The sequence below is a fragment of the Patagioenas fasciata genome, chromosome 1, assembly GCF_037038585.1.
Source record: "Patagioenas fasciata isolate bPatFas1 chromosome 1, bPatFas1.hap1, whole genome shotgun sequence".
NCBI classification, from domain to species: domain Eukaryota; kingdom Metazoa; phylum Chordata; class Aves; order Columbiformes; family Columbidae; genus Patagioenas; species Patagioenas fasciata.
In genome coordinates this window covers 47,222,579-47,246,172 of record NC_092520.1, presented here as the reverse complement: position 1 = coordinate 47,246,172, position 23,594 = coordinate 47,222,579, and the positions used below count along the sequence as shown (strand labels likewise).

At 40.1% G+C, this 23,594-nt stretch overlaps 1 protein-coding gene across 2 annotated transcripts in view; it reads right to left on the bottom strand.

Moving 5' to 3' along the window:
* NDFIP2 (Nedd4 family interacting protein 2) overlaps positions 1-22,129 on the bottom strand; it is a 47,475-nt gene extending 25,346 nt beyond the window's left edge. For both annotated transcript variants that reach the window (XM_065855676.2, XM_065856461.2), the window contains exons 1-3: positions 21,980-22,129; positions 3,509-3,665; positions 1,864-1,991 (exon numbers count right to left, since the gene is read on the bottom strand). In XM_065855676.2, the coding sequence (XP_065711748.1) occupies positions 1,864-1,991; positions 3,509-3,665; positions 21,980-22,015 (321 nt within the window). In that variant the 5' untranslated portion in view covers positions 22,016-22,129. The remainder of the gene's footprint in view (positions 1-1,863; positions 1,992-3,508; positions 3,666-21,979) is intronic.
* Positions 22,130-23,594: the final 1,465 nt, after the last annotated feature.

The window sequence follows — 23,594 nt, the reverse complement described above, 5'->3', positions numbered from 1 at the left end:
TCAGAGTCGTCATCCTTATTCACCTCTCACTTGATGCCCTTGCAGTTGAATCAAATTGCTTTCCCCTTCCCTTCTAACCAAAGGCCAAGAATAGCAAAGTTACATCAGAGCACATCAGAAATTCCTACTTCTCAGTTCCAGTGTTTTCACCAAAACTAGTCAAGAGCAGCCATAAGGTGTATCTGCTTTTAGTCCTGTAACCCTGCTCTGATACACAACATTCAAAAATATTCTGTGGCAATGGCAAACCTGCAGTCTCATCCTCAGAGTTATGAGCAGTCTAAACTTGTTCATGCAAAACAAGCTCCACACATTTACTAAATTAAAACTGTATGTACTAACTGTGGAAACTCATTTTTCAAAGGTTGTAATTTGGCCAAAACCAGAATTTCTGTGGAAGGGTAAAAGATGTTTCTGACACAGTGACCTGACCGTGTGAGAAAGAATTCTCCAAAGTTAAAACAGTTTAAAATGTCAAGACAAAAAACACTACTTTTTTTGTTTTCCGGTCAAGGAAGATTGCTTATATGTCTGAAACTTTTGCCTCATAGGGTTCTAGACATACATAGCTAAAAGCAACAAGAATCTTGCAAGAGAGTTGCATGTGTCCTGTCTGAAATGTCACAGAACTAGTAATGGTAACCTGGAAGTTAGGGTTCAGGTTCCATGTAAATATAAAGGTTTATAATTTCAGACTGAGGATTTAATTCAGACCAGTATTTCAGCAAAGGTTTTATTTATATGACAAGCAGTCAGGACAAAAATACACAGAATCCACGCTCCCATTACAGCGGTTAATAGGCTGTGACCGGAGATCAGCACCTCACAACAGAAACTTGGCAAGTTCCCATGCAAATGTCCCCAGTACCCTACTGCATTTAGTCCAACAGATTTGTGCGACACCTTCACTGGCGATGTTACACAAACCCACTTTAACCTTAAAACAAGTGGTGTGCGCTGTGATTGCTGCACAACAGCCAAGGAAGGAACAGCCTCCCACTGGGTGAGCAGAAGTTGTTGGGTTTTTTTTCCAGTCACAAGCACACTGCAGCCAAATGCAACCACATTTGATCACAAGGTGGAGATTTTTAGTTAAAGCACTGGAAGAGTAATTTGGGTATAGTATATTACGGAGAATACTACCAAATGGCAGTATTTCCACAGTCCAAAACTTGAAAGAAAAAAAAGGAAGAACTTTGCCTACAAAACTAACATTTAACACTAATTGCAGATATCAGTTTTCTATTTTGAAGACGGTATTGTTTATGATGTTAATTCTAACAAAACTGTAAACACTGAACATACACCTACTACTTAATTTACTGTTTACCATGACTCTTGGTGTGTTGGGTTTTTTTATTGTTTTAAGTACTAGTATTAACATGAAGAAAACAAACAGGGACCTTTCCTTTAAAAAAAAAAATCTGCATGATTTGGGGTTTTGCCCCTTCCAGATTGTTTGAATTCTCCTTCCTCTCTAAAGGTCTACTTTATCATTTTTTTTTTTTTTTAACCATCTGAAACACTAAATATCAACAGTAACTCTACAAAGTAACTTTAGTAGTGGATACCTAATTGAAAGATGACAAAATACTGGATAAACTATTAACAGGGCAAAATTTGGCTTTTATAGTTCTTTAGACAGCAGCTATACCTCAGAAAAGACCGAACATTCTACATTTTCCATAATACTTTACATCTTACTTAAACTATCTACAAAAACCTAAGCATGCAAAATATTTAAATCACCAGCCCACTGTTGTTTTAACAAATAGACCATAATATGGGCCCAATTGTTATAAATAATTAGATTATCCTAACATTTTTCAATAAATGGAAATAAAGTAGAACTATATCACTTACTCGTTGGGCAACTTCTGCTGCAGCAGCTGCCATTGCTGCAGCTTTGGCCTTCTCTGCTTCATCGTAAGTAGGAAGAGAGGTAGCTACACTGTATGGAGGTGGTACAGGATAAAATTCATTGTGTGTTTCTGTTCAAAATAAAGAGGTTATGCATTTTTAAGCCAGAAATATGTCCAGAATAATAAATTTTACATGCACATAACCATTGAGCTATAAGGCATTTTTTTCAACAGAGGCTGAAATTGGTATTTGTATTTCAAGCTCTTTTAAGTTTTTATAAAAACCCTTTCTTTTTATAACATAAAAAGTGAACAGCTTGATGGTGCTTTTAGTTGCTACTTGAGGCAGAAAACCAAGATATTGCAGGGAGCCAAAAAACTTATGAACAAAAAAACTGTATTTGCTGAGTTACATCCCTAGGTATTCCAACCAAAGGCTTTTCATCAAAAAACATGCACAGAAACATCTTAATTGATATTGATAAATAAAAGTTTGGTTTTTTAAGTCCAGTAATAATCATGCTGTATTTGTAAGAGCATGGCCTTGTTGCTAACTCTAGTTGTTCTGCAAAAAACAGTTTTTCCAAGATTTCAGTTTCACCACATTCTTTTAAAAATGTCCCTTCTATTACAACGGACCACAGACTTCATTCTCATACATTGAAATAATAAAATACCATGACATAGAATAGAATTATTAACAACATGAGTAAAAACTATTTAAAATACACCTTGAATTTCCTCCTACAGTCAGCAGCAGTTTGTAACAAGATTGCTTACATGGTAAAAGATCTGTCAGCACAGGTCACATGGTAAAAGATTTGTCAGCACACTGACACAAAGAAGTTATATATAGGGATAATCCTGCCTAGCTACGTATTATACTTGCAAACACTGTCTCAAGGAACAGGGACAGGAAATTTTCTTCGTGTTGATTAAAGGAGCGAACGGGTTGGAGGTTACTTCTAAAATATTTATTTGGCATATGTGAAACACAAATCCAAGCAGCTTTGCTTAAACAGACTTTGATGTTGCTTGTTGTTAAGTCTCCCATATCACAAAGAAAAATCACAACTTCATGAAAAAGGGAGCAGTGAATAAATGGAGCAAAAGACCCCTGCAATTCATTTTCCACAAGAAGTTTTATCGAGAGTCTTTAAAGCAAAATTAATCTTTTCATGGTAATATTTTAACCAAACAATGGAACACACTCAGGAAGCTTGAGTTTTGACAAATCAGAGTTTTGTGACTGGTGGGTGGTTGGGCTGTTGTTTTGTTTTGTTTTTCCCATGGAGGCAGTGAAAATTGCTAATGTGGTGTAATAATGGAGCACTACTCATAGATGTAGATTAAATGTTGAATGGAGCTACATGCAGACTTAAATAAAACCTATTACATTAATTAATGAATATCCATTTAGTCTAGTAATTTGGAACAATCAGCACCATTTAAACGTGTGCTTCTTTTGAACAAACCAGACAATGGGCTGTGCATAAAAGCATAGCTTTTTACTGCAATTGCGTGCACAGGGTAAAAAAAAACAGAAAAACAGGAAACAACACAACACAGCAGCATCGTACCGCTTCAAACCAAGTGCTGATTCATACACACGCCTCCCTGACAAGCTGCTGTGCAAGAATAAATACCTGAGGGTGCAGCTGCTTCTACAGCTATGCTACAGTACGGTGGAGGGGACACGTCTGCTTCAGACGAGGCTGCGGGCTGGGGAGGCTGAGGGGTCTCTGGAGGCGCAGAGGGCTGCTCAGCTGCCGAAGGTTCCGGAGGGTCATCCTCATTGTGAAGCTTAGAAGAAAAACACACACAATTCAGATGCGCTCAAGGGAATACTTTCCATGGCAACCTAGTCCTGCCAGATCTACCTTCAAAAGAAAGATTACTTTTTAACAAAACAAAACATTATTTACAAAAGAACATGTGATACTTTGAGTAGACCAGTTATATCCTTTTAAGCAAACAGTTAATTTTAACTGTGTTGTTTTTTTTTTGCCCCGCCTGAAATGGATTCATTCTCATCAGTGATGTTTACAGAGTCTTAAAAATCTGGCTTTTAAAATGTTTACTACATGGGAAAATGCTGACTATAAAATACTTTCTACTATACTACTATATTTTAACAGTACCACACTTTTTTTTTCCTTAAATACATTCACAAAATGTATTAACACATTTTCAAATACAACAGGTAAGCAACACTACCTCTTACTTTATTCATCTAAAATAAAGAACAATACACATTTCTGTTTTTATAACGGAGATTTTTATACTCTTGCATCTTGTCAGAGAGCTTCTTCACTCAAATTCTGAGACTTTTCAAAACTTTCTGCTTTTCTTTACAACCTGGAAAGAATCCTTTCCCTACAAGACTAACTTGGTGGTTTGTTTGGTTGTTTAAAATGCAGTTTTAAAAGGACACATCCGGCTAAGCATATACAGAAGTAAGGATCTGGATAAGCAAGAATGTGCTGTCAATATCCTGAAGACACACAGAGATCCACAGCAGCTCACTGGTCAAAGAGCACATTACTGCTCAAAATCTGCTTTGTTATTACCAAGGAAATTTATTTTGTGTCTTACATAATACATGCTTTCTTGAAAGTTACCTTCCCGCAAATTATCTGTAATTTAATAACAGCTATAAACAATGGAGGTAATGTGAGGATCGGAAAAGAACATGCACATGAGACTTCCTGCCTTCAAAGTCTTAGTGAGGAAGTTATAGAATCATTTCAGCTAGAAGAGATCCTCAGGATCATTGAGTCCAACCATAACCTAACCTAACTCTAGCACTAAACCATGTCCCTAAGAATCTCATCTAAACACCCTTTAAACACCCCCAGGCATGGTGATTCCACCACTTCCCTGGGCAGCCTGTTCAATGCCTGACAACCCCTTCTGTGAAGATTTTTTTTCACAATATCTAATCTCAACCTCTCCTGGCACAACTTGAGGCCATTTCCTCTTGTCCTATCACTTGCTACTTGGGAGAAAAGACCAACACCCTCCATGTTACAACCTCCTTTCAGGCAGTTGTAGACCAAGTCTACGATTCAGTTGTAGTCATTCATTTGTTATAGCATTCAACTGAAGTCATTCGATTGTTATAGCAACTGCAATTAGGAAACAGAAAAATCCATCCTAAGAGTTCCATACAAAAGAGTCCCGTTATGCTCTTTAGTGCATTCAAAAGGTCTTTATTTTGTAGGACTCACACTCAGGGATAAGGATTTCTATTTATCCTATTTTCTACTATATAGACCTTTCAGAAATTCTGAAAGCCATCAAGGTCATCTTAATGCTGCAACTTAAAGAAATATCGTAAGCATCCTTAGAGAATACCCCCTCATAAAAAACACCAGACGTGGATTCAGCAGCTTGAGTAACTACAGCTGTAAGAAGAAACAAGTTGTTCCATGAACAGAAACCAGCTTTTGTTAGTTAATGTTCTTCAAGTGCCCTGTCTCCTACTCTCACTTTAAGGCAGTAACTTCAGCTTCTCTCTGGGGGCTCCACTGGAGTAAAAACCAAACCAAACCAATAAAACCCACAACTGCAGCAGAACTTGCTCCAGCAAGCTGCACATTTTGCCAATGCCAGCAGGGCAGACAGAGGTGGTTATATCATCTTCTCTTGTAGTAACTCTGCCTTGTCTTCACCAGGCACTGATTCTCTTCTGTGGAGCCAACCGTTTTCTTGAAACCAGTAGGAATCCAACTACCTTTGAGCCTCCCTCTTCCTGTTTAATTTTGGCTTATACTTGCTGGTAAATTTAGAAGTTATTTTTGGAGACAGAGGAAGAAGAGGCTTGACACTCTGCATAGTTTCATTGCCATAGAAACCAAGCTAAAAACACTCAGAAGCGAACAGAAAACGTCTGTTTCGAGGCATTACTTACATGATGTACGTACATGTTACCTGAAACAGCATTTAACATTAAAAGGATAAAAATCATATCTAAATTTGACTTTTTTTTTTTCCCCAATAGCAAGATTATTTTACCCACTTTTTTTGAATTTAAGGACTAAAGAGAACTCCCAGTTCATCATCCCAGCCACCTCCCAAGCCCCCAGTGAACCACTACATAGCAGCAAGTTGTACAGCTGCTTTTGCCAAGATTATGGTCAAAACAATTGCCAAGACCTCTAAAGTTACAGACAACCGTTAATTACTACCTTTCCTGCTCCCCTACCCCAACATTTTAAAAGCAGGACACAAAGACTATTCTGTTCACACCTCAGTCTGTATGCAGGGTATCTGGCTATAGAAAGCTTTACAATTAAAAAAAAGAAAACAGTTCTTTACTAGACATATTATTCTTAAACTTCTTACACAAGTATTTCAATTCCTGCTTTTATAGGCTTCAAACTACAGTACATTACAGGCTCAGGAGTCATAATGCTTATTGTTCAAAGAAATAAGCCATGTCAGGACACTTAGCATTCAAAGTTTGGTTAAGGAGCATTCACTCTTCTGACACCAATGACTCAAAATCTCATGGTGACTAATAGTGCACGGTACAGGAAAAAATGTTAGTTTCTTTCATATGAATTTTACCCTACACAATCTTCAGTGTATTTCCCAGAAAAGCTCTATAAAACAATGAATTCACTATTTCATTTCTGAAGAGGCTAAAAATCAATGTCAGACCTGTCAGCATCAAAATATTGCTGAAAACACAGCTACTTCTATTTTATAATTTTTTTAAATTATGAATTATTTCTTTAAAGAAGTACTGCATCTCCTCCTGTAATTTATTTCCTTAAGTTTGTTATTTCATTTGTGTAATTATTTCCAAAGTAATCAGACGCAACGCCTGATATCAGCTAACACCCTACAAAGAAGATGAACCACAAGAAAGCACGTAGTACAGAAGCCTCTACTGGGCAGACTGATGTGGGTGCTTTTACCCTTCAAGCTTTTAAAAATAAAAACTTAAAAGTGGGAGAAAGATCTCATTCTTTACTTACACTTTGCATTTACGTGCAGATAGCAACTTTGTCTGACCTAGAGAAGTTTGCTTTCTTGGAAGAATAGAGTTTGCTTCGTTTGTGATGAACTGGCTTATTGTACAAGAGTGGCAATATAGGCAAGTTATTAAAATATGCTATTTTAAAAAAAAAAAAAGGGAAAAAGGATATAATAAGATGTCTTCTGTCACCTGCACCATACATTCACAAGATTAAAATGATGTTTTCTGATAAACAACATTAAAGTAGCACACGCAGCTCTGGTCATATTCATAGAGTAACATGCAAACAGCACTATTTCTGTTACCTGATTTTATGCACATTTCAAAAGCTGTTGTTACCCCATTTCAGAAAATATCATTTACAGAGATCAGTACATTATAAAATTATTGCAACATAATTAACTTCAACAGCATATTGCAAACATTTTAAAATAAGACCTTCTTTATAAAAATACATGCTATTTATATTGTTTCTTTAATGTAGCATAAAATTATGCAGAAGATACTCCCATACAGGGGAAAACAAACACACAAAAACCCCAGTCAGCCTTCTTTTCCTCTTTCCTTTTATACCTTTGTTACCATCTCATCTTAACAAAGACTGACTTTTAGATCAGCTTTTGCATAAGTTTTCGTAGTGATGGTTCCGCCTAGGGCACCACAGAGCTGCACAGAATTCTCACTAATATTGTAATTTATGAGCGCTTTTAATGTATCCTCCTTTCTAGCCTTCCGAATGATATTACATTTTTGAAGAAGCCGGCTCCTCTGGTTCTGACCTGACCCCAACCAATTCATGGGCTATTTCAAATGTCATTAAAAGGAACACAATGCTTAGAAACTTTCTAATGTTGGACCTAATATTATGCTTTAAGTGACAGTGTTGAGACAACTAAGTAGACCATGTGAGTTCAACCTCTGTATGTTAAACCAGTCAGATGTGCGCTTCCTGGACAAAAATCACTCAGCAGCAGAGCTTCATCATCTTCACTTTGCATAAGTTAACACTTGGTCTTCTAGAGTCTGTTTTTCACACTATGCCAAAAAGTCAACCAAAAATATCCACTTATTACAGTTTCTAGTGCTGTAGGAAAGGGCATGAAAGACTCAAGACTACCTGTGTGGTGCACCAAAAAGTATTCCAGCATTTCTGCACTAGATTCATTACATCTTCCATACTGGTACACAAGTATTTATTCCACTGAAATTCTACCACAGTAAATATTAGAGGTGTAAGCAACACCAGGTTAAAAAGAAAACTGCTGTCATCCCTTCTTTATCTTACACCTGGTATATTAGTTTGCTGAGAAATTCAAAGGTCTTTTATATCTGCCTACTGCTAGTGATTCGTAAATTTGTACTAAACTGCTCCCTACAAATGAGACTCATGCTTAAAAGCAGAATTCTCTACATAAAATCCATTTAATTTGAATGCATTACAAGCTGTGTATTAAATGTCTGGTTTGTAACCACACTTTGCATTGGTTTTTTCAGCTTTAGTAGTCTAAAAATAAGTTTACTCATCTGTAAACAGCTCAGCATTAAACTTGAGATTTTCAAGCAAAAAAAAAAAAAAAAAAAAAGGAAATTTTGAAATAAAATGTAATTCTGATCCTGTTGTAAAAATACTTCATGCTGGAGACAGCTTTGACCTCTGTTTCCCCATCTCTGTTGTTCCTGAATGACACATAATAGTCTCACAGCTCATGCTATCGACTATTACATTTTTATTTTTAGAAAAACCCATAAAACCTATACCATTAACCCATAAATGCCATTCAAGTGCTAAAATCAATCAGCCTTAATTTATGTCACTAGAAGCCACTGACCAATCACAACAAAAAACAATGACCTGTAATTACACTTAGATAAGAATTATAAGAGTGGACAAGCGACATAAATCCTTCTGCAAAATAAGTATTTTAATTTTCTTGTTTACTGGGGGAAAAAAAAAACCCACACATATCCACAATGGCCTTTGAAAGAAATGTGTCACAATTTTGTGAAATACATTATTGAGAAAAAAAACAAAACAAAACAAAACACAACACTTGTTTTAACATACTAGCTTTCTCCTCAGTATCAGTTTTTATAAACTAACAATGGGGTAGCTTACAACATCGTGGCTTTTTCTTCTAATTCCTGTTGTAACACCAACCTACCAGAAACCCACACAGATCAGATGATCAACTTCCCTGCATGCAGGCAGGCAGCTATGTGCAGTTCCACATCAAACACACTCTCCTGAAAGACACAGTCCTGACCACAGCCAAAACACTCCAGAGAAACACCATCTTCTAGAGGCTGGGGAGCCATCAGACTAATAAATACTCTACTAAAATACTAAGCAATTAAGCTTATAATGCACATCAGTACATTCCAGTAAAACACAAAAAATCTGGCAACTTTGAGCTACTTTTTACTTTAATGTATATACAGAGTGATGAAATTTGATCAGAATTCCTGACTGCACAGACAGATCCACATCACTTTTTTTTCCTACCATCCCATCACTTGCCAAGCATCAACCATCACATATGCAGATCTAGCAAGAGCCTTTCATGACAGTGGAGAAGGTTTGGAATTTTTTTTTTATTGATGCATCTCGGCACAAAGTTTTCAACAGCAGTCAAGATGTTAGAAGGTCAGAGGTGTCAAATCTGCTCCAGAAGCAGGAAAGCAGAACACAAGTCCACTGCTGCCATTCCACAGCTGTGCAGAAATACCAAGTGTGTGTGCTAAATAAGGCTTAGGTACCATGGAAACCCACAACCTCTGGAGGCAAAGTTCTACCAAAAAGAATCCAAAGAGATATATACTGAATGCTGTTGAGAAATGTGTTGCAACAGACTGGCGTTTCTGCTGAAGTAAGACTCCTCATGTGAAAATAAGGTGATCCTTAGCAGTTGAAAGTGGTTTACATGCACTTCACTTAAGTGATAGTTAAATCATGTTAAGTCAGTTATTTTAAACTAGGGATTGTGTTAACCTATTGGATTTTTCAAGGTTTTTTTTCAAGTCTGTTTTGTGTGGTATTTTTCAAGAAGCTTACAAGCATGTCAGGGAAAAGAAAAAAAAAAAGCCACACCACAATGGTAATTAGGACTTTGTGACAGATAAAAAAAATTACATATATATATACAAAACGTGTGTGTAGACAGAGATATATCTCTCCATCCCAATGGCTACTTTACATATAACATTCCACTTGCTCTTTCAGTTTTCACAGATTATAATCCAGATTTAAACAACTAATTACATATTTAACAGTGTAACATACAGATTTGCATTCATTCCTTATGGCTTCTAAGAGCTATTAGTAAAGGACAGTAACATATCATGTGCCAATTTGAGAACTCTTTTAGGAAAGTAAATATTCTGAGACTAATACTACTAGAAGTGTAGAATTATCTTAGAAATACATTAATTTCTCTTCACTTGTTTTTTAGGTTTCTGCTATGCTGAAGAGTTATTCAGAAATAATTCTGAATACTGAAATTTTGGTATGATCCAAATAGATATATGCTTCATATTTATTATAAAATTATAAATTGGGCGTAATTTCCAGGACTCTTTTCCTACAGTTGTAGGAATTAATTGTGAAATTGTCAACAGAAACCTGACGTGTCGGATACTAATAAAGATTATGGGTGGGACCAGCATTTTTCAAATCTTCAAGCATGAGTTTGAAAATATTTCTAGATAAAGAAGTTAGTAAAAACCTACTCTAAAGCTTGTACACAACGAGGTGTTGTAACTCTGAGTTACTCTAGAACTTAGAAGTTAATAAAAAGATTACCATGTAGCTTTCTGTCAAATGGCAACTCAAGAACAGCTTGAAGAACTGGTTTAAATTCCATAAACAAGTACAAAATGAGGCTCTCCTCATTGAAGATTCTGTAGGTAGGAGTGTATAAAACAGATCCATTAGTACATTACAGAGACCAGCAGTCAGTCTGAGAAGTATTCAGTCTTCAACACAATCATCAGGAGATACATAGAAATCACACAATCCTTAGTCATTTATTTGCCATCCTTTTTCCTCTGACTCCACCAACATTCACAGCTGCTATATTATGCCTCGTAAAGTGCACATCTCTGTCTATTTCATCTGCGTCTGTTACAGATTTGATGTGCATGAATTTGTGTTCCTAAATCCACTACTACTATCTGCCTCCATGATCCTGTGTATTAACAAACTGCGTATGTTCATTTCTCCTTGTGTTGTTTCTGTTCCAATATTTAAACAACTTCAGTGAGTGCTCTTTGGTTTTAATATTGCGCAATTTGGTGACTAGTAGCTCTGCAACTGCTTTGTCCACTGCCTTGGTGACTTTGCAAGTGTTCATCACTCCCAACTGCCACCACCCATTTGAGAGGTCACTTTAAAGCAGCCTGCTTCCCTATACCTTCTGTAGCTCCTCTGCGCTCCTCTTGTGAGAGATCAGAACTGCAAACAGTACCCAACAGCCCAGAAGGTCCCAGGTGTCATAAAATGATGCTTCCTGTTCATTCTCACTGTTTTCCCTGATGATGGACAATGTTTCATCAGGATTTGTTGGCAGCTGCCACTAAGCAACAGGTTCAGCGAACCATTAGTGACAGCTCCAACTGCAAGTCGAAAGGTCATGTCTTTACTTAAGAGCAGCTTTATAGATTCAGTACAGAAAGTAGATCCTCGTCACTCTAAAGTCAAGTCACATTACAAAACATGGAAACTGTAGATGTAGAGAGAATAGGAAAGTCTGTAAAATCAGGAAATGGACAGGGCTGTCACCAAGAGCAAACTCAGCACTCAACAGTTAGTTCCAGTTTCCATTTTAGCCTACATTCATCTGGGCTGAAAAATTCAACGTTGGTTGAAAAAGCTGAATATTTCTCCAAATATATTATGCATGTTTCACTCAAAGGCCCAAATACAGTAGGAAGGATCATGCACAAAGCTTGCTAACGAAGACAATGCAGGAAGATGCTAGAAATGGGAAATTCATTTTACAAGGGGAAGGATAAAGAAAAAGAAGAGTATCTTCCTAGAGAAGTATTATGGTAACTGAGCTGCGGAAGGAACATATAGTTTCACCTTGAGTCCCTGATTTGAGAGGAGTAGGAGAAAAAGGACTTGAGTTTATGTCTCCTATATCACAGGTAAGCAAGTGTCCTTGCAAATTCTGCAGAAGTCTAAGAAAAATTTCAAATGTGTCAACTTTATTGCAAACACAGAGGTTTTATCGCTTATGTATTTCAATAAAGCTAGCCATGCAGAACAGTTTCCTGTTCATCAATACAGATAAGCTCAAAATGAAGTCATTCATTAAATGAAATATAAATCAGAGGATATTATTATTCAATGAAAACAAATTCATTAGCGGGTCAATCGTGCCCAACTTTTACATCATAACTCATTTTCTTAGTACCTGGAAATGCTGTAGTCGAGATACTCAATTTAGAGAGGACGTTTTAGAGAGGCAGACGTTTCAACAGCTTCTAAAACCCACGCACATACACCGCCAGATGAACACATTTTTTGTACATTGCACACAGAAGAACAGGCTCTACAGAAAAGATTCTCATTTTGATTTGTGGTCTTCTTCCTCTTTCATCCACTACAGGACGCACAGCTTTGTGTTTAGTAGCAAGCACAAACACAACTCACACAACAGCAACAAACATTAAAGCCCATGTCTTTAAAGAATGCATGTTTATGTCTCAACAGATAGTAATGAGTTTTTTCAACCCTACTGTTAGAGTTAGAGAGTGCTAACTAAGCACTTTAAAGCAAACCTATGGAATAAGTGGTCAAAAGGAAATTCTCTGGACCTCTCAGTTGCTGGAGGGATGATGCACACATCTGGAAGCAAGCACTTTCCAGGAGGCTGCTTGATTATAAGGCAGCTAAGCAAAACCAGAAGTACAAAAAAGCAGCAGCCCAGGAAGCTCATCTCTTTGGAGGAGAGCAGAAGATGACCAAACCAGTTCTACCTCTAAACCATAGGGAGTATTTAAGAAAAAAAAAAGTAGCAGACATTGAGGTACATCAGAAAGGAACACGGACCGCATTGCTCATCATCAGCACTGCAGGGCTCTAGCGGCCTGCTTGTTTGTTTGAAGTACACACTCTCATTCTAGACGTTGAAACAGGTTTATAAGAGCGAATGGCTTGTGTACGTCTGTTTCCTAATCATTTATTCTATGAATCTAATGAGAGTCAATTTGGTGACCATGACTCTGTAGTTTCAATTAAGAGACTTAATGCTTCAGAACATTCCTTAAAAATACTTTAAGCAGCATTTCCTTTATATTCTGAAATATGACAATTGAGACAAAATACCATGATCAAAATGACACCGCCCTCAGCGTCACCGATGACTCTCATACCAATTGTCTCATGCTTTATCAAAGGCATCACTCAGAGGTGACAAATGTTAACTACACCAACCATTACCAAAGTAATGCTTAAACTTGAGCTTGTGCTACTTTACAAACGAAAAAAAAAAGAAACCAAATGAAACAAAAAACATCCACAAACAAAAAACCTCTTTATTTTCTGTAATAAGGAGATAATTGACACTGTAAGCATCCTCTTGTCGCTAACTTTTCCTCAAGGCAGCTGTACATAACATTTTCAGATTAATCAGGGAAAAGCAAAAACATGTTCAATTATTCAAACAATAGATACTGCTTTACCAAGGACATGATTCTGACCTCTCTTACAGCAATAATCAGTAAGCATTAATAGGATTACTGTGAAAAGGTAAAATATTGTTCAAAGCTAAAATGGACAAATTATGTTTGTGAATCTGTTAAGTCACCATACAATAGTTGAGACCAAGATTATTATTCTATTTTTTTACTGGAAAACCATGTCTTACAAGAAGGAAGATGACAAATTTCTGCCAAGCACCTTGAACAGTAACTCGAGAAAAAGAAAAATGGGATTATAATCAGAAATAAAGTAGCATACAGGCTATTGACCAGATTTTGTTGTGTCTATACTGAAGTTTGGAGGCTTGTTTTCTAAATTATTTTTTCCATTCCAAACACAGTTGGAGGACACACAGCCAGGGATGGGGTTGGGGGATTACTTAATATCTAATGTGTTGGCTATAGAGTGACAAGAAGTGAATTAGACTATAGCACTTTTAGGCTAATCTTAGCCTAGGATAATGGAAAGGATGTTTAAGTGGAACAGTTGAATGTTAAAATGGAAATTATCTTCCACTTTCACTGTCAATCTCAAAGCTGTAAGGCACCCACATCCTGACATGTGCTGTGAGCCTCGCCTGTGCAAGTCTGAAATGACTTCAGCACAAAACAGAAGTTGGTCATTTTCAATAAAAACACAGCTGGTGAAGGGGGTGCCCATGTTACTAAAATCAGCCGGCTGTGACAGTGCTTGTCCAGGAAGCAGGAGAGCTAAGCCTGAGGCAGCCTAAACCCACAGTCTGGACTGTGCAACAGCTCTGTTTCAGTAAGAAAGAGTTGGTAATGCCTCTCCAACCTAACAAGTTGCAAATTTTTGCTTTTTTTTTGCTTTTTTTTTTTTTTTTTTTGTATTCATGATATTTAGCAATTACTTTTCTTCTCTATTTGAAAATGGCTTACAACTAACGTGGGTGTATTGGTATGCTCCCATTTGTTCATTCTTCTTTCAAAAACACCTGAAGTCTAGAACAAAGTTTGAGGCTATGAAACTCAACACAACATTAAAATCTATGACTGTAAACTGAGCAGCGATGCCTCACAATGTTAGGTGTGATGACATGACCAGTTCCCCTATCTTCCCTTTTTGTCAACTCTGTCACTGGGAAGAAACTTTCAAAATAAACTTACGATTAGCCATTTGTCAGAAGTTTTTCATCTTCTTTTCCCCATCTAGATGACTGCTACTGAAATTTTGTATTAATGTACCTCTTGAATTCTTAAATTAATGTGATGTGGTTCCTACCACATTTTTCAGATACAAACAAGCTGAGAGTGCTTAGGGTTTCTCTTTTTTTGAAGTAGCATGAAAAGAACATCTAGCTTGGCCACATCACAGCTGACTTTGACTAACCCTGTTATTTGAAAGCATTTTTTCATGTTACTGAACTTTTGCCTTTTTTAATAGGATTACAAGACTTACTAGATGTGGCATGAAAGCATGACACAGCCTGAAGCTGTCCTTTCACATTACATGATTTAGTGTCACTGTACAGATCAGGTACGCAATTCTTCTGGCTTTGTAAGTCTTTCAAGAACCTAAAAAACCCCAAGTTTCACAAGATAAGCTCAGCCACACCAACAGCTTGCTGCCACCAGCCAAGACAGTCCTGTTCCTCCCTTCTCCTCCTGCACTACACTCCTGCAGCCTCAACCAAGGCCTTTGGAGAAAAAAACAAGCGGAAGAACCCAGGTAAGCCGTGCTTTTTACTGCTCATTTTGTTTTGTTCAGTATGGCAAAACTGGTGCCCTATATAACTAAACCAATTTGTGTGCAGAGCTGATAAAAACTACCTTATGTCCCTCTGTGCCCATGTCAAGAAGAAAACTGCCCACATGCCACAACAACCTGTGCCCACACAAAGAATCAGAACTGTAACCACAGTTATTTCTTTTGCACTAGTGACCCAGCGTTTCTTCCTGAGAAACAGATGCAGAGCTGGGTGTTATACCTGTGACCCTCCAAAAAAGCGATCAAAAAACCAAACACTGATGACAACACACAAAGTTACACCACCCTGCTTCGTATTTACAATGGGGAATAGACAGAAAGGGCTGTACCTGTCTAATACCCCATCACCTTGATTTGGGAGGAACACACAAAGAGTGATGAAGTTTATCTCCTTGTTCATATGAAACACGAAAAGTACTTGAAAACTTAAATAAAAAGTGAAAAAAAATGTAAAATTTATTACTTTTTAAGCATTAACAGCATCACTAGTGTATCTGCAAACATACCTCATGTATAATATTTCTTCTTTATTTGTGGCAGGATTCTTCATAAAAATAAGGAAAATTGTTTATAAAAATATTAAACCTATTTTCAAGAAAAAAAACCACTATGCTTAACTGCCAAATTTGTCAAAGGTAAAATGTTAGAGAAATAAATTCAGAATGTGAAATGTTTATTATAAAATTCAAAAAGAGCAATTCAGATGCAAGGACAACCTATTCTTTGAAGGTGTCATTTACCTCATTTCAGCAGATCCTCATTTGCCCTTCTAAACTATTAAAGGTCTACGCTAGGTATTTAATGTGCAAAAAGCCAGCGCACTGAAAAATGTTCTCTTCAATAATTAAGAGGTTCATATCACTAAAATTATCAGTGTAGCTGTCACAGTCAAGCAATAGTAAAGCTTAACACTTTATGCATTTCTACTCAATACTTTTCAATACTATAAACATAGGCCCCTAAATGCACCATTTTATCTTCCAGTTATGACATCACCACCAGATCTGGGGAAAGCAACAGAACTTCCCTAAGGTGAGCTAGCTCATTCTGTTGAGTAACATCAATTACATAAGACTTCTCCAAAGACAATAAATAATATAGCAAATACACTAGATACAAGCTAGGGGTCTTAGATCAAATGTATATAATAAACAACAATCGGGTTTATTTATCTGCCAGTCACTATTAGGCTCAGTCCCGTGGAAAAAAAAGGAAGGAGGAAGAGATTTTTCTTTGTGCGTATTTCCTGTGTAGGCTGACTTTCATGTTTTTGAGATCTACAAAGACAGCCTGACTTTGATTATGGCGTTTAACTAGCTAACACTGTGACAATAAACAGTCAATGACAATGGAGTTAAGAGACACAGAAAATTAAGCCTTATCTAATTGTAAAACTACTTATAACATGTATATTCATACAAGATCCACACTTATTCTAAAAATTTCTTTATTCCTGTGTAGTGCTGCACAACAGCAGACTGCTGTCTCAGAGTCGTGCATCACTTAACGACCCCACCAAACCCGGGTGCTACAGCAGCACAGCAAGTTCAGTGACACCTAAACTGCTTTTGGCTCAGTCGGTGCCAGCTTGCTACCTCCCCATTTTACCACTCTGACCACCCCATACATCAAAGACGGATGACTACCTGACCCCAGACTGATAACCTGAAGCTTTAATGAAGAAAGACTAAGGGAAGCGGTGAGATTATTATAACTCTAAGCAGTTCAGCATTTAAGTCCTGCAGCTTTCAATGGAATTTGTGTGGCTAAATTCACTCTCATGCACATGAAGTCTTTTTGCAGGGGTCATCTTTTGGATTTCACTAAAGCCTTCAATACAGTCTGTCACAGTATCCTTCTGGACGAGATGTCCAGCGTTCACCTGGATAAACACACAATGCAGTGGGTGAGCAACTGGCTGACAGGTCGGGCCCAAAGGGTTCTAGTAAATGTGGTTATGTCGGGCTGGAAACCAGTCACTAGTGGGCTTCCGCAAGGATCCATCTTAGGGACAGCACTCTTCGATGTCTTTATAAATAACCTAGAAACAGCACTTGAAGAATACTAAGTTAGTTCACTGATGACACTAAATTGGGAGGAGCTGTTGACAGTCTCAAAGGCAGAGAGGCCCTGCAGGGGAATCTAGACAAATTGGAGAACTAGGTAATCACCAATCGCATGAAGTTCAACAAGGGCAAGTGCCTGATTTTGCATCTGGGACACGGCAACCCTGGCTGTACATATAGACTGGGGGACGAGATGCAGGAGGACAGCTCTGTAGAGAGGGATCTGGGGGTTCTGGTCAACAGCAAGTTGAACATGAGCTAACAGTGTGCCCTGGCAGCCAAGAGGGCCACCCATGTCCTGGGTGCATCAAGCACAGCACTGCCAGCCAGGCGAAGAAGGTGATTGTCCCGCTCTGCTCTACATTGGTGTGGCCTCACCTGGAGCACTCTGTGCAGTTCTGGGTGCCACAGGATAAAAAAAGATATCAAGCGACTGGAGAGTGTCCAGAAGAGGGCCATGACATTGGTGAAGCATTTGGAAAGGAAGCCGTATGAGGAGCGGCTGAAGTCACTTCCTTTGTTCAGCCTGGAGAAGAGGAGACTAAGAGGAGACTACATGGCAGCTACAGCTTCCTCACAAGGGGAGGAGGAGGGGCAGGTGCCAAACTCTTCTCTTTAGTGACCAATGACAGAACCTGAGGGAATGTCAGGAAGATGTGCCAGGGGAGGTTTAGGTTGGATATTAGGAAAAGGTTCTTCCCCCAGAGGGTGCTAGAGCACTGGAACAGGCTCCCGAGGGAGGTGTCACAGCCCCAAGCCTGACAGTGTTCAAGAAGAGACTGGACAAGCCCGCAGACACACGGTGTGAACTGTGGGGTTGTCACATGCCGGGACAGGAGTTGGACTCGATGATCCTTGTGGGTCCCTTCCATTCAGTGTTTCTATGAAGCTTTCCCTCATGACTCAATTATCTGGAAAATCGCATTTCACAGAAAAAAAGAAAAAAAAAAAAAAAAAAAGGCTATCCCAAGCTTTAATACTTAGTTGCTGACTCAATTTTATGCCACTATATTTCTTCTGCTTTGTTTCAGTATAGATTCACAAATCATCATTCAAATCACTTTTTCTGCAAACAAGCTGAACTAGGAGCAGACATTTCAGACAATATAGTAATGCAAAAACTGAGGTGAGATGACAAAGAACTAGAAGGTTAAAAGAATCCGAAGAATGATCACTAAAGAATTTTTATTATAATTTTCCCAAACCTGACACCACAGTCCCCTTATCCAACAACAAGCAGAATAGGGGAAGAAAGAGATAAAAATACAACAATAACAGAACAACACAGCTGAACTGACTATACCTGTAATGAATGGATAATTTAAGACATGTTTACCAAGAGGATTGCAGCACGCAAGTGACTCAGGAAAGAAAAAAAAAAAAAGGGAAGTAAAGCAAGACAACAAGGTTGGCTAATTTACTTCAGATGTCATATTTCTGCAGGGAAGCATGACAGATTCCTATCCATCAATTAGCTGTCTTTTTGCCCTATGAGGACAGGATGAAACAGGACGGGCAGAAAGCAACACAAGCCACGCACGCCCGCGGCAGACAGTTACGTAATGCCCATGCACCGCCCGCTCTTTGCTCACAGCACTCACTTTGCTGCATTTCCAAGTACGAGCTTTTTAACAGTTGCCTGGTTTGAACATTTTTAAACTGCTTTTTAAATAGAATGCAGAGGCACAAGGAAGAATAAGCTGTGGAATGAAGCTTCAGTGCTATTTCTAACAGAGATTAAAAACAAGAGAAGCTGAGGGTTAGCTTCATCATCAGGCATTTCTGTTTCATAATAAGTCACAAAATTGGCTTGTGCTAAAGCTCAAAACTGAATTGTCTGCCATTCTTAAAGTCTTTTAGTTTAACTTACTTGAAGTAACCACAAATAAAAAAAGGCAGCAGTGAGACAGCTCCTTCAAATTCACTGAAGTGCTACTGTCACTGCCAGGCACAGATTTGCAAGTTGGTAATTCTTTTTGTACATGTGCTTATAATTTTTTCTATTTCAAAGAGAACTTGCCCTGAATAGAGCAAAATAGATCAGTTAGAAGTAAAGGCAGAATCAGTACAACAGGGGGTGGGAAAAAAAAAAACAAAAACAAAAACTGTTTGCTATTATTCCTGAAAAAAAAAACAAAAAACAAAAAACAAAAAAAACCCATACCATAAGCATAACTGAACTGGTCAAATTTCATAAGCTTAGCACTAGGGATTGGGATGTTCACAAAACTAATGCGATATAAACCACTGTAAGTAGTATTTTTATTCTCTATTTTGTCCTTAAAAATTAGGACACAACCATAAAATCTGCCATAATCTATTGCTTAGTACCTTTTACAGCCATTATGTAAGCAAATACATCATAACACTCAAGATCACATGCCTGAATAATCAGGTGCTAATTAAGTGTATCTGCAATTGCCTTGCTCCTTCCATTCTCTGACCCAACACAGTAAGTAAATAACATTACAGAAATCTCAATGTCTAGCAGTCCGATATAACACAGGAAAGATAAAACACCACAATCTCTCCTATGGAAAAACAATCAGTAAGGTCATATTTTAAACTCTGGAGTACATCAGCGATTAAGATAGCCCTTTCATTGTGACTTACAACAAATTCAGTGGAACTTAATGTGCTGTAACTGCGATATGTTCAGAGAACACTTCCATAGCAAAATTCAATGACACAAATTGACCACAAAATTTAATATACATGACTAACTGACTAGGCCAAGTCCTGCTGTAGGATATTAAGATTAGCCCTTTTGGAAGGCCCCACCAAAGAGCGTTTACCAAAAGTTGGGGACCACCACCATTGTTAGAAGCTCATAAACAAATGTAACATAAAAACATTACAAATTACTTCTTCATTCCATCTTACCATGTTTCTTCAACTCCTTTGAGTAATGGAATTAAAAATTCCCTTTGATTTGTCTGAAGTTTAATAGCACATACTTTTATGGCCTTTTAAAACATACCCGGGTTACTTCAGGCCTTGCCAGCATTTTAGTTCTCCGTTGCTATGAAGGAAGAGCGACTTCAGGACCCTCTGCTGATTCTAAGTTATGGAGATGTGGTGCAGGAAGAGAAGGGGGCTATAAAGCCCTGACCCATAAAGCACTTGGCGACCCACTAGCATCATAAAGGCATACGTCACTCTTGACAAGTCACAGGGTTCTAGGTGCGTGCATCAGCTATATGACAATCCCAGTATATCATCACCCAAGATCACAAAGAAGCTTTGCACACTGTAAAACTATCAAAATAAATATTCCAAACCTATTACAAGGGGTTTGCTTTTATTTTTTTTTAGATCATAACCTAGGAACAACCTGAATTAAAGCATTTAGTTCTACATAGGTACAGAAGTCAATGTGGTTACTTCTGTGGACTATTTTTTTTCGCTGCTCAAGCTGTAAAACACGAACAGTAAGATAACTAATTCAAGATTTAACCAAAAGATTGTAGTAGAAATTTGAATTACAGAGAGTAGCAATGACTTCAGAATTTTATAGTATAACCTTACATACTCAGCCAAGCCATGAAATACAACGGAACTAAAGGATAACACTGAAACTATTGAAGAGGTTGACTGCACCTAAGTCATTTTTGCAACCAGTATTTAGAAAAGCTTATATATTTTCAGTATAATCAACGTGAAGCTCATGATTGCAAGATTAATGTAAGTGACGTGAAACTAATGACTGTGAGAAACAAGAAGTACAATCCATTTGGGCAGGAGGAAAATCTTTGCATCCCAAATGATTATTTCTTGTAATGAAGTTCAGGAAGGAAAGAAGGGACCTTTAAATCAGACTCGATGAACTGCAAAGTGTTGAAGACTGTTTGTTACCAAATGTGCTGGTGCGTGTGTATATACACACAGAGGCCTTACTGAAGGTCAGTCTTCTGCACTTTACAGTCCCCTGCATCTAATCTTCAGTAAGCCAACATACACGTGTGGGTGTGTATACACACACCGGCTCAAAGTTGACAACACGCACACACATTACACTTTATTCCCGTGCTAGACAGCTATCGGCCAGTAAAAGTAACACGGTTTTGGAGCAGAAACGCCGCTTCACTCCCAGGCACGTACTACTCAGAGGTAACCAACCCTGCCCCTTCCCCAGCTCTGCAGCGAGGCGGGACTGAACCGCCCTCCCGCTTCGCCTGCGCTCCCTGGAGAGGCCGCCGCCCCCTCACCGCCGGGGGACGCGCTCGGGAAAACCCGCCGGGCGCCACCGCCCCCAGACCGCGACCAAGCGCCGAAAGGGAGCCGGAGGGAGGGGACGGGGGGCGGGCAAAAGCGATTTCCCATGCAGGCCGGCCAGCCACCCCTTCAGGGCTACGGGCCGGGGGGGGGGGTGGTGCAGCTGCTGGCGGGGCCGCTCCGCCCAGGCAAGGCCCGGCTGTCAGAGCTCCGCCGCCGCCGGGCCAGGGGAGGGGACGGAGCCCCGCTGGGTCCCGCACCGACACTGGGGAAACACCAGGGGGTCCCTGCCAGACCGAGCCGAGACCCGAAGGGTGTGGGGGAAGGACCCCCCGGTCGCCCCCTCCCCCGCCCCATCGCCCCGACCTGAGGCGCAGAGAGGAGGAGAGCGGGGCCTCGCCGGGGAGGCTGCACTCACCACGCGGTAGCGGTTGGCGGGCTGGTGGTGATCCATCCTGGCCGCCCGCGGACTCGCAGTGCCGCGGCCCGCAACTCCTGTGACCGCCCCGCGTCGCTCGGCCCTTCCCCCGACCGGAGCCACCGCCCCGGCCCCGCTGCCGCTGCCACCGCCCCCCGCCCACCCTAGCGGCGGAGCCGGCGCAGGCCCCACCCCCTCTGCGCCCCGCCCCCGGCAGGCCGGCGCCGGTAGGGCGGGGCGTGAGGAGTCACCGCCCCCTCTCAGTGACGCACCACCGTGCGCGTGCGGCGCCGCGCGTGCCCCCGCCGCCGCACACCCCGACACCGGCGGGTGCGCATGCACATGCGCGTAGCCGTTGTCGGGCGCGCCGCGGCCGTTGGGAGCGGGTGAGGCGGCGGGCGCCATGTTCGTTTGCAGCCTGTGGGCTTGCGGTGTTGCCGGCTCCAGCTGCCAAGCGCCGTCCTCTCCCGCCTGCATCGCTCCTCTCCCCATGTTTCCGTCGGGGTTGCTGCACCCATAGTCTACTCGGCAGTGTGCTGCCTGAGGGCGTCGCCAACTCTGCCGCTGCTGGAGGCGCTGCGGGCTGCTGGTTTGTGACAGTCCACAAGGCCGAGGGCTGTTACAGGCCCTGGCCGTGCTGAAGGCCTGCGCATTGTGCTGCGCTGAGCCAGCTGGCCGTGCTGGCAGCCGACCTCAGCCACTTCCCGGGGGGTGTACGTGGTACCCAGCTGACAACAGGGCATCTGCACCTCAGCTCTTGCCCTACCCTTTGTAGTTCTATTCTGTGAAGCTGTAGCTACCAAACCCATCCCTTGCTTAGATACCTATCTCCACAGAGTGAGGAAAAAGTAAGATATAGTACAGAAGACATTTTTGGGTCCTGATGGATGATCTCAAATATGCCTCTACCTAAAGTAAGTCATGAGCCCATTTGCCCTCTGTTCCTTTGAAGGCCAAGTACCTTCCTCTGACAAGAAAACATGAGTTTCCTTTTCCTCCTAAGAGAGTGCTTATATGACCTCCTGGGGTAAAAATGGTAAAAAACACCTTCACCCACAGTGGCACATCAGATGAGGATGACTCATTCGTAGATTCCCAAACTGTCAGAGATGTAGCTGTGGTATGAAACCATTTCAAAATAGCTGCAGATGCAGCTCTTAACTGCAGTGCAGAGGAGCATTTGTGTACCAGAATATAGCTGATCTGCAAGGTAAACGCTCTCACAGAAGCAGCTTCTTGCTGTTGCTAATGGCTTGCACACAGAACTTTATCCTGCAGCCTTTATCCAGACTGCTGGTACAGAGGCTGACCTGGGCAGCAGGGTCAGTGTTTTCGTCCAGGCAGTCATTACTGATAAGCTGGGTGGGGACTTGGGAGAGCACAGTTAGGTCCTAGTATGTGTGTGTAGGAGGGCAGAGAAGCAGAGAGTGAGCTTGGGGTTTTGTTTCTAGATGGGGGTGGAAGTGAAGATATATGGGATTATGAAGAAGGAGGAGGTGGAAGCATGAGGTTTTTTGTTTGTGCCTGGGATTTGCTTGCAGACCATATCAGCCTGATGCAGCACTTACTAGAACTACCCAAACAAAACAAGTTTGGGCCTTCTCTATTGTTTGTT